We start from the raw sequence: 18,416 nt of genomic DNA on the forward strand, positions 1-18,416 counted from the left end.
GACTGTACAGGGCAGAGCAGGGCAGGGCAGGGACTGGACAGGACAGGCAGCTGGTTGGGCAGGGGCAGCGCAGTTGTTAAGTTGTTGTTGTCGAGTCGCAAGTCGTAAGTTGGGCAGTTGGCCAGGTGCGGGTGCCACACAAACTGGTTGGTCAGCGATGGCCAAACAACCGTCTATCTGTCTGTCTGTCCGTCTGTCCGTCTGTCTGTCTGTCTAGGCTGTGCCCAACGCAAGCTGACCAGCCTGTGCCTAGGCAGTGTGTTAGCTTGGTGTGGCATGGCCTGAGTCTGACTTGGCTGCGTGGTGGAAACACACCCGCATCGTGGCAGCGATCGTTTGGTCGGTCGCCTGGTCGCAGTTTAAAACCAGATTAGCGCCCAAGTCGATGGCTAATTTTTGTGGTACGTCGCTCGTTCAATGTGCGGCGGGGCGGGGCGGGGAGCGTTGTGTTGGGTTTATTTTTTAGCAAATTTGAATTTGAATTTTAGCGGGTGATAGTCGTTTGAATATACATATCTAATACTACTGCTATAACTACCACTTCACACAGGCCACTTGGTCAGTTTTTCAGATCTTTTTTTTTTTTTTTGGTTTTGGCGAATGTGTTGTTGCTTGGCGGGTTGACAGTGCCATTCGCCTGCCTAACCCAGCTACACAGACCCCGTCTTGGTGTCTCGCTGAAATATAGGATGACATGCTGCATGCTTATGGTTACGTGTGCACACACACACACACACTCGTATACCCAACAAACTGATTACGAAATGTTGACCTTTTTGCCGTTGCCTCTTGGCCACTTGTCAGCGCCTTTGGCGGCATTTTCGGCGAAAGGTTTATGTCAACTGCCAATTGGCAATTCACAATGTTCGCAGCGCCCCCAAAGGAGTCGCGATACTCGTAATTGCTCTCCAACTCTAACTCCAGCTCGAAGCTCGCAGCCAGCCAACTCATTTAATTTGCCCATAATTTAGACACAACATTTGCCTAATGCCTGTGACGACGACGTTTTGAGTGCCTGATTGTTGCCAAGTGCTCTCGCTATGGACATTTTTAGACTATCACAAACAACGCGTACAGTCATCCAACGATCCAAACACTGAATCACCCAATTGAAGCTTTGATTACACCAGTTTCTATTAGATAGGAGAGCGTGTCGTGTCTTTCCAAAGCGATATTTCAGTTTTATAGTAGAGAAACACAACATTTAAATAGTTCAAATAATGAAAGTTTTTAACTTAGATGAGTGTTATAGATATTTATGATTAATTTCTCATTCATTCTTTAATAAATTTATTATTTCATTAAGAAATATGATTGTAATTTGCTTAAATCTTGAAATATATTTTCATTAGTATTGAGATATTTATAGAATTCAGTATTTTTAATATTTATAGTATTTCTCAATATATCTCTTCATTGAATTCAATGAAGAATTAAAATAAGACTGTAATTTCATTGATCTTAGAATAAATTTCCTTTAGTATTTCAGTATTTTTAGTATTTCTCAATATATCTTTTTATTGACTTTTCTTCATCGAAATAAGATTGTAATTTCATTAAATCTTAGAATAAATTTTCTTTAGTATTTCAATATTTTTAGAATACGAAATTCAGTATTTTTAGTATTTGTTGTATTTCTCAATATATAACTTCTTGACTATCACAACTGTTTCTATTTTGTCGTGCCTGAAATATAATTTCATTGCCATCTCTAGCTTGTCTTATTTAAGAACTATGCGCATGACTCACTCGCAAGTTTTGATCCAATAAATTTATTCAATATTTGAGCTCAAACATTGTAAGCACTTGTACTATAGCTTTGACATCCGGTCAATCATTACATTTTTGGGGTGTAACATGCGATAAGCGATATGCAATTGATAATAAATATATACTCATCGATTATGCACAATGTTCACACCTTGCCTTCAAGGCAATGCGAGAGGAGAGTAGAGAGGAGAGGGAAGAGAGAGAGAGCGAGAGCTGGCGGCAAAAAACAACTCAACTTGAACAATTTGTCTGTTGATTCCTGTTTGCCAGCTGGTTCAGTGTTGCATACCTGCGCACAGCTTAAAGCTATTCAAATGTATGGATGATGGTTGGGTGGTGGAAATCACAGCAGCAACAATCATCACCTGGCCTGGTGATAAAGTTTTCAACCCTCCTCAGACAAAAGCACCAGCAGCAACAACCTGGTAAGCTGTTGACTGGTGAAATACCGAGGAGGCGAGGAGTCGGGGTGGCAATTGTGATTTTCAAGGGCGCATCTGCAGTCGGAAGTTGAAAGCAGCAGGAGCAGGCATAAACCACCCCACACCAAAAAAAAAACACGAGAAAACACGAGAACCAAGTGGACAGCAGCCAGTTGCTGTTGTTGCTGTTTGTGTTGTTGCCACTGATTTATTCTGGCTGTTGCTTTTGTTCTCATTCCGCAGCTGCGCAGTAGCTTGCTTTTGGCTTTGGGGTGGCTTTTTCTTTATGTGTGTTTCGGTGGGAAAATATAAAATTCGCCTGGATTGTTGTGTTCCATTTCCATTGCGTATCCCGACGTCAACAACAACATCAACATTTGCAATGTTCTGCTGATTAATTGCTCAACTTGGGAATGAGTAGGATGACTGTACCTTGAGATTTATGTGCAACGGAATTTTTGGCAATCGGCCTCATGTTGCTCTTTTCAATAACTTAATAGTTGTGGGAATGCTCATTTAAATCATTCGAAGTGCAATCAACTAAAAGAAGTAATTTCTCAATAGTTTCTTGATACAATTTTTAAGGAACACCCATGGCTAAGTATTCAAGACTATTCGAGTGCAAGTCTGGGAAATAACTTAACAAGAGAATGAAATAATTACAATAGGAAAGGAAAACAAGTAAGAAAGTTACAGTCAAGTGTGCTCGACTGTGAGATACCTGCTACTCATTTAGAATAAAAGCAAAATATTGCGGTATTTTTTCAAAATATACCAATAATACAAATATAATAAAAAATATACCAAACTGTATATTTGCTATATCGATATAGTACCACATTCAAAATATACCATAGACGGCACAATATACCAGATTGTCAGCCAAAGCAACTAAGACCCATACAAAAGTATTTCTTTAATAACTTCCTGTATTTTAATCTGATTGCAACCAATCAGGACTCATAAATACTATAGTTATTATTGTATACACCTTAATTCGCAGATTTAGCTTGAAAATTACGCTTGTTCTTCGAATTTATTGATTTGCGGGGGCGGAGGTGGGCGTGGAAAACATTTGAAACAAACTTGATCTGCTTGCAAATATAACAAATGCTGTTGAAAAAGGATTATAGCTCTATCTCTTATAGTCTCTGAGATATAGGTGTTCATACGGACAGACGAACAGACAGACGAACAGGCCTAGATCGTCTCGGCTGTTGATGCTGATCAAGAATATATACATACATACATTTCATGCTGGCACAAAGTTATAATATCCTTCTACCCAATGGGTAGCGGGTATAAAAACAAAGATTGCTGTCTTTGCTTTCTTTGCACAGTTAGCTTGTGATATCATCTGCAATTGTTGCTGTTGAGTTTCACAACTTTCCATTTTGTTATGTTTTTCTTTTTCAATTGATCATCAAGCCGCAGGGCAGCTCCTCTGCTGACAAATGGCTGCGCATGTGCGCCACATCAATAAAACCAACAGCATTAGTCACTCGACAATTGGCCAGGCTGCTCTCCGTGCAGATCAAGCTCCAGGCTACAGTTTGAAAATAGAAATGCAGGTGGCACACACACACACAACACAGAGAGTGCACCCAAAGGCACAACCCAAATAAACTCCTCTTGCTTGCCCCAACTTGTGGCAAGCAGCAGCAAACGACGGTGGGCGTAACGATGCAGTTTGATTTGGGCAAAGTGCGCTGACAAATTTGGAATCATTTATTTTGGGCATTGTGAGTTTTCTACGCTGGCAGCGTAATGCAAATTAAGACATAGTCAACTTCCCCCAGCTGCGGTAGCAATTTGTGAAAATAGAAAAAAAACCGTAATGAAAATGAAAAAAAAAAAATAGAAGAATGCTGATTATCAATGCAGACACCTCACTTGGCGCACATCAAGGACTTATCCATGCAACTTGCGGTCAAGTGCAAGCAATCGCATTTGCACTTCAGGCTATCGGTATATTGAATAACTCCATACGTGCCCGAGATCATCCAGTTGGGATCGGTGTGCAGCAAACGATCCGCAGTGCCCTCGCTTAAGCCGCAGATCACTTCGCATTTCACAGTGCGCATTGCACACATATTCGTTGGTCGAAAGCCTCGCAAGCACGTAATAAACTCCTCAGTTGAGTCCCAAATATAATCACCGAGCAACTTGCGATAATTGAGATCACCCTTGAAGATGGCCACGGCTGCTTGTGAGAGCAGCTTGTACAAACCGATGCTGCAGTCGACCATCACAAAGTAGGCTTGTGGCCCAGTCCAGAAATACGATGGCGGGGATATCACAATCCGTTGTTCGGCAAGCAATCGGTTTAGTTTCCAGCCCAGACCAGAGACACACTCATCTTTGTGATCCATCAAATACTTGAGGGTCCATTCTACATCGTGCGGCATCACATCGGATATATACCAGGGTATCGCCTTCACATGCATGCGCACCTGGGTGGCCAGGCCATGATCGAGCATGTATTCCATGAGCAGAAAATCGGTGAATAGCTCAAAGCCAGCATTATCGCAAATGTAATCGACAATGATTTCCTTGTTGCTCTTGGCCTTCATCAGGCAATTCCACACCAGCAACGACTCGTCGACCAACAGCCGCTTGTCCAGATCCGCCACCGAAGTCAGCACATTGATATCCGAGCGATCTTCGAGGGTGCTGAAGTAATAGGAATTTAGCTGTATGTCAAAGTGATTGCTCCACAAATTAATGCGCACAAGTTTTCCGAAATTGTCAAAGGATTTGCTCAGATTTCGCGTTGCCTTCGCCAGGCAAGTGATGGCCAACTCACTGATCCGCAGATCCTCCTGCTTGAGGTCAAGAAAATAGTCAAAGTTTCGAAGGTGCTTGCTGTTCTCAAAGAATGAATAGAGTCGCCTGTACAGATAACACTCGGCATGTAACCAAGAAGCCCTGAAATACGAACGCTTCGGATGCGGCAACTCGGATAGGAATGCATTCCATTCGGCCTTGTCCACCTCATTGCCATGGAACAGAGTGAATCTCCGATCGTTGCTCAGTTCTCGCTTCAATCTCTCGATGTTGTGCGTGATCACTTGAATGTCCTTCCACACCTCTTCGCCATGCTTCTTCACCAGTTCGTGTTCGTTGCTGTGCAGCGTGTTGATCACCTGCTGCATGATGCCAGGCATTCGTGCTTGCAACGCCACATAGGCAAAGCTCTGCTTAAAGCGACCCGAGAGCAGCGAGTGTCGCGGCGTTGCCACATCTAAGAGATCGGAATTGTTCGCGCTCGTCCTCATCTTGGGTTGAGAAGATCTTTCCGGTTATCGTTGCACATCTGTACATTTGAGACTGCTTTGGTTTCTACTTGAATTTGGTGACTAAAGCCGAGAAATACTAATGTTCTATTTTTGTTTGAAATACTCAATTTAATTTTGAAAAGTAATGCAAGTGATTTTTAAAATGAATTTCGATTTCTTCATGTCTTATTTCATTTTCTTTTGCATTTCATTTCTTTGCACTCTCAGACTCCTTTGGTTTCAAATAGAATTTAACGAGGTTGCATTCGATGTGATTTTCATTCGATATTCGTTTAATCTACTTCGTTCTGCTCTTCTTATCTCAATCCGATCTCAATTCATTTACTTCTCATTTCACTGTTTACTGTTTACCACCATTTCCGACACTCTCCTTAGCAACCAACTGTGGGAAAAGATCTCTTCCTCAGGGATGCGTGTTTGCTTCCTTCCGATCCGTTGCCCAGGTGTTCGTCGGATCATGTCCGAGGTTACTTTACACCACATACTCATCAACGCGATCAATGCCAAACGCAATTTGCATAATTCTCGAATAGATGGGATAACACTTGCGTGTTGTCATCCGGTTGGGAAAATCATAACAAGACAGAGGAAGGGTAAAGGGTTAATTTCGGGCCAAGGAAGCGTGGATCGTATTTGATGTGAATGTAATTTGCATGCGCTTGCCTTAATTGTCACATGTTAATAAACAAGTTCAAGAAAAGAGAGCGTCGCAATGTCGATGGGAAAAATGCTATCAAAGTGTTCGCCGATTCCCCCAGCGCAGTCCCAGGTTAATGCTATGCTAATGGGGCAAGGTGTGCACTTCCTCTAGCAACCCCTAAAGCAACTGAATACATCGAGAGTCGATCGAGCATTCTGCACTCTTGAATGTTATTTTTATTCTTATTATCGTGAACTGCGGATGACGCAAGTGTTCGTTTCTTTATAGATTTTGCCAAAAGCAAAAAGGAAACACCGAACTGATATGATTTTATGTTGTTTACTCATGACACACATGGATATGGATTTGCCCCCCAATTCGATTCAATGTTTGAATCCCCGTCGCAGACATAACTGCGTCAAAACATTAAGTTGCGAGTTGCGAGCTCATTAAGTGAGCATGTGCACCTTAGATGTACCTTCAACTTTGTCCAGGTGTTCCATAGAAATCGAAAACTTCCCCCCGTGACATACCAGTTTCAATATCTGCCTGCTGCTCAACCTTTTTTTTTCCTTTAGCTGGTGGTGAGGTGACTTACTACTTATCTACTTCTAGCTACTTCTCAAGGTGCTCGGCTGTGTTGCATATGCGTCTCTGCTTTGAGGAGTCGTTACTTTTCGTGTGGCAGTTGCAAAGCGGAGTGAAGTAAGAGTGCGTCATCGCGCTTTCAATTGTGTTGCCTTGTGAAATTCATGAGTAGCAGCTGCGCAATATTTGTGGCTACTTTTGGCATGTGCTCAACGATGCGCAATAAGAACACTTTCCTAGGGGGTTGAGGTTGTTTCCCACAAGCAACAAATAGTCGAAACAGGTCGAGAGGAGCTACAAGTTCTAACATGAATTCTATATTCTATTCTCTATTCAACATTTCTAACAATTTATATTATTATGAATTAGGAGCCATGTCCATTTGTTTCTCCATTCGCTAGACGTCCGAATTTTGGTACATACAATGATATCTATAGTCTTTAGTCTATAGTATTGGAAATTCTTTTGAATGGGCAAAAGCTCTTACATAGTACGATGTTAGTTGCTTTGGCTGACAATCCAGTATATTATATACTTTGTGGTATATTTGAATGTAGTACTATATACTATATTTGGCATATTTTGCATTCTGTGGTATATTTTGAATGTAGTACTATATCAATAAGCCAAATACAGCCTTTAGTACATTTTTTAGTATTTTTGCGGCATATAAATTTGGTATATTTTAAAATGAATACTAAATACTATTCAAAATGTCTAGCTGGTATCTCACAGTCGAGCAATCTCGACTGTAGCATTCTTATTTGGTTTAGTATGTTCACCGTACATATTCATATTTGCATTGATCTATTCAATAAAATGCAAACTTAGTACTAATATATACTAATATGTCTTTGCAATAAGTTATATAGCATATTTACTGTATAAATTTATATGTCATGATCTGTGCAACATTGCTAATAATTCCTTTTTATACCACTTTCATAATCTATATTGTGTAATCATTATTTAAGCAAATTTAATGTATACATTAACTTTTGTAATGATCTATTTAGCATAGTACCAAATTACTAATATACATATATTAGTGTGACTTTTCAATTACTTTTATGGCATATTCACTTCATAAACTTATATGCCATGATCTATTGTGCACTGTGCCAAATTACCACCAACTGTAATTAAGATGACTATTACCTAGATTTCTTTATTATACTTATAATTGCTGAGAAGAAGAATGATCTTCTAAGTAAATGTGTACATAATTATGCAATTATCTCAATGCTAAATACACTAATTATGACAGCAATTAAACTAAGTAAAGAATTAGTTTGTTCTATGTATAAAATAAGCAAAAAATCTTGCATAAATTTAGTCAGTTTCAATTAGTTATAATTTGCTGTTATAGTTGTCTAATTCTTTCACACCATTTTTTCTAAGAGATTGCACTCTGGAGTCTTAGTCTCTGCTCGTAGATATCGTTTAGTGCAGCACAGCAAGAGCTCAGCACAGCAGTCTCTAGAGTTATGGGCAGCCATAAAAACGCCTCAACTTTCACCCAAAAAGCGAAGCGAAATGTGACAAAATATGGCTCACCCGGTAATTGCTCCCGCCAGATCAGCGGATATATTTATGTTATTGCAGGTTCCTCTCTTTCTCTCTCTAAAAAATTGCATTATCAGAGCCATAAACAAATTAGGAGGGGAGACCTTAACAGAGAAGAAAAAAAGTGAAGCAGATCACTGGCAGCTGCAGTCTGCAGCAGTCTGATGATCGTTGCTCTAGGTGGAGCACTCGAAAAAATCTTGGCTCAAGTGGCGGTCCCATTAGGTGACACTTAGGAGCGGAGCGTACAATATTTTAGAAACAATGGAGGCCCCAACTAAGCTCGATAAGATTAATAACTCTCTGGCGCACGTTCAATTAATCTTTCGTCTAAAACAGAAAGAAATTTCCCTGCTTACGCCGCTGCTTCTTTCACAACTGACAACTTAACGGCAGAGGCAGCACGTCTCCTCCTCAGTCTCCTCTTCGGTCTTTGCGTCGTCGTGTACCTGCCGCATCGTCAGTGTCAATTGTGACAGCGCCCTGCCAGCCAGATTCTACCAGCTTCATTCATCCCCACTGACAAAACAAAAACAAACAAACGGACACGTTCAACAGCTACCAGAAAAGCTAGAGAGAGATAGAGATGCATAGAATGAAAGAGAAAGAGAGTCACTACATGGAATTAGTCGAAGATCATGCCCATGAACGTGACAAAAGTGAAGAACATGAAACTTTGCAGCTCACATCTCTCACTAAATTAGTTGTTTTAGTTGTTCGCTGCGCGTCTAAATTTAGTCAACCCAACAATCCATTGGCCATAAATCAATTATATGGTTTTTCGATGCCTCAGTCTCGAGACAATTTCCAGCATTTCCAACTTGGGGGCCCACCTCAGGTGCATGAGAACAGCAACAGAGACTGAGACAAAGACAAAGGTGCTTAGCTCTACCCTGTGCAGCTAATTAGAATATTCGGGCTGAGATAGAAATATACAGCGAATGCGACTAGTTCATTATTACGCTACTTATTTGTCGAAATAAGGTATTTCTGGCATTTGCAGAGAACCAAACAAAAAAAAAAAGAACAACACCGTTGACAACAACCAAAAAAACTATGAAATATGAAATCATTTGTAATAATTAGCGCGACATTTGCTGCTATTTTTACGGCAAAAAGATTGAAACTCCAGAGAGAGAGAGGTAAAAGCGCAGATCTGTTGCTTAATTTGTTTAATTACAAATCCCCGGTGTATGGGAAATACAAATAGGTTTTCTCGCTGACTTTATTAATGCCAACAGGCGCAAGCTGTCACTGAAATTGATGCACCCTCAACAGCAACAACAGCAAAAGGCGTAAGTTAAGAGTTCAGGAAAACAAAAGCAAATGTTTTGTAATGAGGTTGAAATTGCAGCACCACCAAAAGTTCTCTCTGTATTTCTGTTGTCAGCTCAGCTTACCGCAGGATAAACAACAACAACAATGGCAAAGCAAAAGCGAACCTGAGTCACAGCAGTTGAATTTTATTTGAATTAGCAACGCGCAATCAAAAACATTCAAACACGCATAAATTGAATCCCGTGGGATGATTTCTCTGCCGCGTTCCCAGCAACCCCCTCGGGCAGGCGGCAGCCAGCAACTTGTCACGTGATTCAAATAACAAATAATGCACCAAGGATCATCCCTTAGCTGCTGCTGCACTGAACTGGTCTTGGTCCTGGTCCTGGTTCTCTCTGTGTAATTCGAATCCAAATCCTCATCCTCATTCTCATCCTCATCCGCGCCCGCATTCGACTTGCCTGTAAGCGTGGGTACCTTTTATTTATTGGTCAACGGAATCGAATCATCCTGCTGCTCAGCCACCAGCAACCAGCCACCCTCCTCCACCCTTCTCCCTCCTTCACCCACCGCTTTCTCACGCAGTTGCAAGTGTAAATTCGCCTGGTCATGGGAACATTTGCACACAATTGAATCATTCTATTAGGCGCTCAATTGATGGCCTTTAATTGATTATTTGAAGTGCAAGGAGTGTCTTTTTCCCTTTCTCTCTATCAATTTCAGTTCGATTATGACCTAAATTTATGTTAAGCAACCCCTGCGTATTGCGTGTTCTTTTAACATATACTAAATTGAGTTGAAATTACGTGGGAGTAAGACACATACTTGAAATAAATTGATAGAACAAGCATCTGAACAGACGTAACAATCAATCATCAATTCGACACATCTTCATATTTACAGGATTTCAATAATCTTCAGCAGTTGCTTAAATAATAATTCAAATTTTTAAAAGAAACCTTTAGATATAGATTGCAGCTGTAGCTTTCCCTTTTTTGTTCTTTATAATTTTTCTTTCTCTGCAATTTGGCAATCACTTTAAATATTATATCTTGCAAATCTTTTTGTTAAAAGTAGAATGAAATTTCTTTGAAGAAGATGATTTCAATAAGCATTCTTCTGCTAGATCATTTATTCAATTGCTTAAAATATCCTTAAAGAAAGTGTTTGTATATTAGTACTATACTAGAATGGAATTTCTTTGTAGGTCGCTTTGCTTTTCACGATTCCAGTAAACATTATCTGGCAATTACCATAATTTGTGTTTCAAGTATAGCTCTAAAGTCCTTTGAGCATTATTCAATAAGCATTATTTTTCTAAATCATTTTTCCTTTTCTTGAATTTGACAACTACTTAAAATATTTGTCAAGAAATCTTTTTGTTGAATGTATATTAGAATGGGTTTGTTCATAGAAAGAACTTTTTTCTACAATTTCAATTAACATTAACTGGCAATTACTTAAATTATATTTCAAGTCTTGCTCTAAAGCCCTTTGAGTAAACTATGAGTCATCAAAAAATATGTCATTCCCTTACTCTTCCTTCCCTCCTTGACTTTTCTTTCCCAATAGCGTTTCATTCACAATCCCCGAGTTCAACCGAACTTGAACTTCAGCTCGCCCTTCAACTTGACGCAAACAAACAACCAAAAAAAATGTATACTCTTGAGGATGTTTGTCATTGATAAGCTAAAAATCAAAGACAAGCCAAGAGTGTGTAAAAATGTTGGCAGAAATATTCACAAATTTTTGGTGTGTTCGGTTCGCATATTAATATTTTCAAGTGAATCAGCGAGCGCAAAATAAAAGCTGAAAAAAGAAATATATATCATTTTTATGATATTTCAACATGCATTAACATAAACGCTGATGCTAATCTCTTTTTCCCATGAAGACTTCTGATACATGAGACTCGCCGCAGCATAAACAATTCATTATCGTGATTCATTTAACGAAAAAGCTAAAAAATATGAAAATTAAATCAAATCACCAGCTGATAATTATAATTCGTATTAGTCAAGATGAGAGCTACCGATGGATGTTGAGCTGAGCTTGGCTGAGCGGGTGGTCCCCCCTTCCCCTCTCTTCTCCTGAGTAGACCATGACAGTAAGCTTCCCAAGCAGATTAATATCTCAAAAAAAAGACTCCTAGAAGCGCATTTTAATTAGTTAGTTGACCAACAAATTTAATTTATTGTCACTTTGCGGGCCCCCTTAATGAAACACGTTCGAGTTGAGTTGAGTCTGCGTCTGCGTCTTCGACTTCGACTTCGACTCATAATTGACCAATTTGTGTGTGAGCTTAAGTGTGTGTGAGTGTCTTTGTTATATTATCTTCGTTATAATAGTGTTATCGAGAAAAGCGCACACGCTGTCAATAAAACAAATTAGTTTGAATTATAGACGTAGCTTCTAACTTGGCTAATTTATGCGGCGTCGGAAGCGACCCCCCAACCCGACTCTTTCTGTGTGTGTTCTTTACGTTTTCAATCTCGCTCTTGTTGTTGTGCTTTTATTTGTTTATAATTACCGTTAGCTTTGATAACAATATCAGATTTCAATAGTCGGCGGCATTTATGTTCACTGACCTGGACATTCTGTCCATTGGTCTCCATCTCTGCCTCTATCTCCGTCTGCGTCTCCTTCTCTTTCTACTTCGCCTTCGTCCAAGCTTCGCTTTGTCTGCACAGATCAGGCGCCAATAGTTCTAAGATCTTGTTTTGATTGCCGCGTCCCGTCCCATGGTCGGCGCATTCTTTTGCAGTCTGTCTGCTCAGTGGCTTGAGAAATCTGTAACTCGTGACAACACAACGGCGTGTGGCATGCAACTACTTTGCTTTGGGGGTATTGGGTTTTGCATTTCTGCATACTTTTCTTACACTTTTTCCTAGCAGACTTTCTTTTGTTGTCAGCTCGCTCTTGCGCAGCTGCAGCAGCAGCCGAGCTATGGCAAATTAATGACATTTTGCACTTCATTATGCGACTTTGGCGGCTCTTTGACACTTTGAAGTGAGGCACTCAGCTGTATCACAGTCGCTCTTTCTCTCTCTCTTGGCTCTGGGGCATGCCACATGCAGTTGGCAGTTTGCAGTTTGCCGTTTTCTTGCTTTGCTGTTTTGCGGTTTAGCTGCCAGGTGATGTGCAGTTAGCTTCACTCTGGTATCCGTTGTCAGTTGGCAGGCAGCCAGGCAGCAACTGGAGCTTCACTTGGTCAAAGATGACAGAGAAATGTTATCAGAGTAGAGACCCAATAAAAGTCTATTTAGAGCGTAAGCGAAAAAGAGAGAACTACAAGTGATCATTAAGCTATGATTATCACTTTGTAGTCGCTGCATTTGTGGCTTCAGTATTAGATTACACATTGATCTCTAAGGAATGCAAAGCTAACACACTTTCAATCAATAATCAATACACAATAATAGAGCTCTTAAGACAAACCATTTATTTTCAACTATCGTGTTATTGTATGATCATCATCATCAGCAGGACACACCGGTTCATTACAGAACGTTTGGCGCCAATTTTCACTTAAGAAAGGTTGTTTCGAAAATCAGTTGCACGTTGGTACGTGTCAAGGAGAAGAGGCAGCAGCTGTGCATCAGTCTTGAGGGGCACGGGACAACCCTCGTTGTGCTGTTGTTGAGATTTCTGCCAAGATCTCAAGAACAAGATGCTGCCCAAGGGTTGGCACAACAACTCAAAGTAAAAAAGTAACGTACAAATGCAGTTTCAACAAATCATTAAGAGTACCAGCTACGAACAACCACCGAGAGCAGGCGGCTTGGCTGGTTTGGGGTGGGCCAACTGCAGCAGCAGCAGCAACAGCAGCAGCAACGTGCCCAGTGTGGCATGCCAGGTAGTTTTGCACATACCTTTTTTTGGCGCATTCCAAGGCATTCCAAGACTTCAGGTAAAATGCGGCGGCGCAACCACCCCATAAAATCCCAATAGAAAGGGAAGCACAACTGCCAACAACAACTTGGCTGGCAGCTGGCGCAGCCAAACAATTTTCAATATCAATTTGAAATTTTAACATTATCACGGCCGTTACGGATTGCACCTAGATATATGTTAGATGAAAGAAAGGAGCGAGCCACACAGACACAATGGTTATTGATTTACACAGCAAAACGGATCTTTTGCTTGTTTGTCTCGCTGATTATTGTTAGCCAGCAAACATTTTGGCTGCATTTTTATTGGATTGTGAGCCATGTCACGTGCTATCAACTCAACAGCTGCCAAGCTATTAGAAGTATAAAAGCTATAGTTTCTTATTTTGATGTCTAGTCTATCTACATACATATATCTATAACTACATAATAAATAATAATTATTCTAAAGTAAAAATGCTAAAGTTTTTAAGCTTAAGTCTACCTATATTTCAGATCATCATCATGGTAGTTTCTAAACTTAAACTATAAGTTTATATAGATCTCAAATCATAATCTTTTTATAGTTTTTAAACTTTAACTATAAGTATAGCTAGATCTCTCTTTCATTTTATGTGAAATTTAAATTTTATTTTACTTGGTGTAGAAATAGTTTTCTTCAACTTCAATTAGTATTCATCTTTTCAGTTGTACTTTCTTATACAACGAAGCTGCCCAAATCAATGATGAATCATTACTTTATTGATTTTAAGCATATTAATGAAAATGTATAGAGATTGTATTACGTAATTCAATAAACGATCTACCAAGCTAAAGATTATTTACTCCTCTCTATTCTCTGATTTACAATTTTAAATGTTCCACACACAGTGTTCTACAATTTTGTAGAAATAAATTGATAGATGTATATAAATCGCTTTACTTAATTCAAGAATCCATCTCCCAAGCTAAAGGCTATTTACTCCTCCCTTTTCAATGATTTACAATTATACGTTTTCCATATATTCTGTTTTATATTTTTGTAGAAATAATAATCGACTTTACTTTAACCAACAAGAAATTATATTTCTCATTTCTATAAAATAATAACAATAATAAATAATCGACTGTACCGCAGCTGTTGAAATTTCGTGTTTGTGTTTAATTTCAAAAGAAACTTAGTTCAATTGAGTGTAAATGCTTGACTTAAAGCTGATCGTTAATGAGGATCATTGGGAGCTAAGGGAAGTCAGCGGCAAAGCTGATCGGCTTAATGCTTCAACAGTCTAAGAATCGTTCGCTATAAGCTGCTTAAAGCCAAGAAGAGAATGTTTCAGAGTGTGCTCAGACTGTTCTCTTAAATATGCTCCCCAAAGCAGTTGGCGCAACGAATGAAATGTGAAACACAAAGAGAGCCAAGTGTGGAGAGCAGAGCGCCAATTGGCTGCGTGCTCCCGCTCTCGTAACAGCTTAAAGCTGCTCTTAATCACAAGCAAAGAGCAAGAAGCTCACCTGCTCGCAAAGAGAGTGAACAGACTTCGTGTCTTTTAGTATATAAGAAAAGCCGATCGTCGTGTGACGAAAGGGACAGCAAAGCAACGATACGCACACTCGAAAGCGAGAGAGTGAGAGAACTGTGGGTTAAAAATAAACTTGCGTTGCAAGTTGTACATAAGCTCGGCAGCTGTCACACACACACACACACACACAACACACACAAATACACACGCACAGCTAGTGAGTGGAAATTTGAGCGTGTAAAATTAAATCTCAGTGGCAGCTGGTGGCGATCGTTGGCTGGTGTGTGAGTGTGTGTGCCAGAGGGAGAGAGTACTACACGCCGGCAACTGACGAATGTGTGTGCGAGTGTGTGTATGTGTGTGAGCATGTGGCACGTGCTCGCTTTTTGAGACAGAGATTTGTTGGCGGTGCCTCTGAGCAGCCTCTTGTGACTCGAATCTGCAGCTGGAGCAACGTTCATTGAACGACATACAGCTGTTGAGGCAGGCGACAATCACAGTACCAAGACCAACAGAGAGGGAGAGGGGTGCAGATCATTGAATGTGTGGCTCGTGGTGGTTGATTTTACAGCGCAGAATCCCCTAGCGATCAAGCGATAGGGAAGTAGGAAGTAGGTAGCACACACACACATGAGAGATTCTTTTCAAATTTTGCCATTTGCCACACTGAGCACTAAAAGGGGGTTGCTTGGCTCGGCTGGGGGTTGATCCTCTGTGCTTGATCCTCAGCCGTGGCCATATAAAATTAAAGTGATCCTCGGCGGTTGCATCATTCGTATACGAAACTGCAAGCGATCGAGACGCGTGCGCACGAGAGACGTCGCGTCAGTTAAACCAGAGTTCAGTGTGTGTTAAAAATATAGTCAGCTCCCTCAGAAAGTGATCATTATGGATAAACTCAAGTACAGCAAATGTCCGCTCAAGAAGCGACCGATACACGTCGAGGAATCGCCACTCGAGGATCAGTTATGCCATGGTAGGTTTCTCGCTCCACTCCCCGATTCGCAATCAACTATGGATACGCAAATATCTTGTGGATATAAAACTAACTCTGAAACTATTGCTTTGCTTACAGACGAGGGACCCGTTGATCTTAGCGTGGCTGCCGCTGCAGTGCCGATCGAGCCACACTGGAGCATCAAAGAGGAGCCCGAGCCACAGCCAGTGACCACAGAGCTGCGTCGTCGCTTCGATGCTGCCATGACACAGACCAAGGAGCAGCTGGCTCGTCGCATTTGGGAAGAGACTCGAGAAATCGCACGCGCCTTTCCCGATGTCTTCACCCGCGAGGAGATCGCCAAGAGTTTGGCTCGTTTGGGTTATGGGGACTTTGAGCTGCCGCCCGAGGATGAGGTGATGGAGCCAGAGCACGAACGGAATGTCGAAGAAGCTCGCAGTTATGCCAGCATTTCGCCACAGCCTCTGATGCCGGGTCCCATCAAAGTGGAGCCACACAACGAGGAACCGTTTGGTCTGCGCAACTACAACAACAATTTGATGAAGAGCATTGCCGACTACGAGGATTGCATGAAGCAGCCACAGACGCTGGTCGAAACCAACTATGCCGAGCCAGAGGATTTGAGTTTGGCGCCGCAGCGTCGCGGACTGAGTGAGAATGCCAATCTGCATAATGTGGCACGCGCTCTGCTCAGCATGCAACATATGGCGCCACAGCAGCAGCAACAGCAGTTGCCACAACAGCCACAGCAGATGTTGCAGTCGAAAGCACAGCATCAACACGATCAGGATGTAGACTTTGAGGATCAAGAGAATCAGGAGAATCAACTCAGTCTGAAGATCAAGAGCAGCAACGATCTGTACTATCAGTGTCAGCAGTGCAACAAATGCTATGCCACCTACGCGGGTCTCGTCAAGCATCAGCAGAGCCACGCCTACGAGAGCACCGAATACAAGATCATACGCAGCAACCCTGGCAACCCTGGAGCACCGATTGTCGATCAAACCGAGTTCTGCACCGATCAGGCTTCCGCACTCATTCAAGCTGCGAATGTTGCCTCCGCTCAGTCCATGCAGAAACCGGTGGGCGTGCCACGCTATCACTGCAAGGACTGTGGCAAGTCGTATTCCACCTACTCGGGCCTGAGCAAACATCAGCAGTTCCATTGTCCCTCCGCCGAGGGCAACCAGGTGAAGAAGGTCTTCAGCTGCAAAAACTGCGACAAGACTTATGTTTCACTTGGGGCACTGAAGATGCATATACGCACCCATACACTGCCCTGCAAGTGCCCCATCTGTGGCAAGGCTTTCTCCCGCCCGTGGCTGTTGCAAGGACACATTCGCACACACACCGGGGAGAAGCCTTTCAGTTGCCAGCATTGCAATCGCGCCTTTGCAGATCGTTCAAATCTTCGCGCTCACATGCAAACGCATTCGGATGTCAAGAAGTATTCCTGCCCCAGTTGCACGAAATCCTTTTCGCGCATGTCGCTGCTGGCCAAACACTTGCAATCCGGCTGCCAATCGGAGCAGGGTGCGCATGCCTCAAACGCTGGCTTCAATCAGCAGCAGTTGCAACAGCATCTGCAGGGCTACGAAGAGGCGCCGCATCAACATTACTATGCGGGGAGCGTCGGCAGCAGTGGCGGAGAGGAAGAGGAAGCTCATGAGTTCCAAATTCCCGCTCCCGTTAGACAGAGCATCTATTAAAACACAATTCTATATCTTAAGCATTAGCTTTGTAAGTTCTCAAGTCAGTTTACACACATTCAACTCAGGAATTCAGTGCCAAAAATTAGTCAAGGCAATTTTATTGCTCGTTAGGTTCAACATTATTTATAACTATTATTATTAATATGATATATTGAAATCTTAACGATTTTCGTAGGGCCAAGTCAAGGGTTAGCATTAGTTGAGCAGCAGTCGCCATTCGTTGTTATCTGTCGTTTTGTTTAAATTTGTTTGCCTGTATATTTCTTGTTGAAACTCATCGTGTACAAATCGAAATGGTGCGAGTTAGTATATTTTAAGTATAGTTTATCATTAATTTATGTATTTAATTTTAGTTAATATATTTATTTAATTTATTGTGTACATATTTACATTTATTTTATAGATTTATTTATACTTTTTTTGATATATATTTATTTTGTAAAACGCGGAAAGTAATAAAGAAACAAGCACAACAAAAGTTTACGACTTTTCCTAATATCGTGATATTTTTTCAAAACAAAATTCAACAGTTCAATTTGCTTTCGATTGCATTGTCACTTTCAAATTTCAAGCTTTTTATACCCGTTACCCATAGGGTTGAAGGGTATAATAACCTTGTGTATAACAAGCAGAAGGAGACATCTGCGACCCTATATAGTATATATACAACTTAATCAGAAGAAGTTATTTAAGAGGTACTTTAGCATTGGACAAAACACGACTACTTTCTACAGGTCTTAGTAGCAATGGCAGGCAATCTAGTATATTTTGTACTTTGTGGTATATTTTGAATG

The 18,416-nt window shown here is 41.1% G+C and overlaps 2 protein-coding genes and 1 long non-coding RNA gene across 3 annotated transcripts in view; 1 reads left to right on the forward strand and 2 right to left on the reverse strand.

Moving 5' to 3' along the window:
• Nucleotides 1–18,416, reverse strand: part of LOC133842653 (uncharacterized) — a 65,593-nt gene that overhangs the window by 20,147 nt on the left and 27,030 nt on the right. The window lies entirely within an intron of this gene.
• LOC133846303 (damage-control phosphatase ARMT1) lies at nucleotides 3,882–5,641 on the reverse strand. Its single transcript, XM_062281206.1, has one exon. It carries the CDS (start codon nucleotides 5,468–5,470, stop codon nucleotides 4,082–4,084), a length of 1,389 nt encoding a protein of 462 aa, XP_062137190.1. The 5' UTR covers nucleotides 5,471–5,641; the 3' UTR covers nucleotides 3,882–4,081.
• On the forward strand, nucleotides 15,677–18,103 carry LOC133844140 (zinc finger protein 286A). The gene is made up of 2 exons (XM_062277995.1): nucleotides 15,677–15,928; nucleotides 16,028–18,103. Exons 1-2 carry the CDS (start codon nucleotides 15,841–15,843, stop codon nucleotides 17,617–17,619), a joined length of 1,680 nt encoding a protein of 559 aa, XP_062133979.1. The 5' UTR covers nucleotides 15,677–15,840; the 3' UTR covers nucleotides 17,620–18,103.

Source organism: Drosophila sulfurigaster, chromosome 2L (assembly GCF_023558435.1).
Source record: "Drosophila sulfurigaster albostrigata strain 15112-1811.04 chromosome 2L, ASM2355843v2, whole genome shotgun sequence".
In the NCBI taxonomy this organism is placed as follows: domain Eukaryota; kingdom Metazoa; phylum Arthropoda; class Insecta; order Diptera; family Drosophilidae; genus Drosophila; species Drosophila sulfurigaster.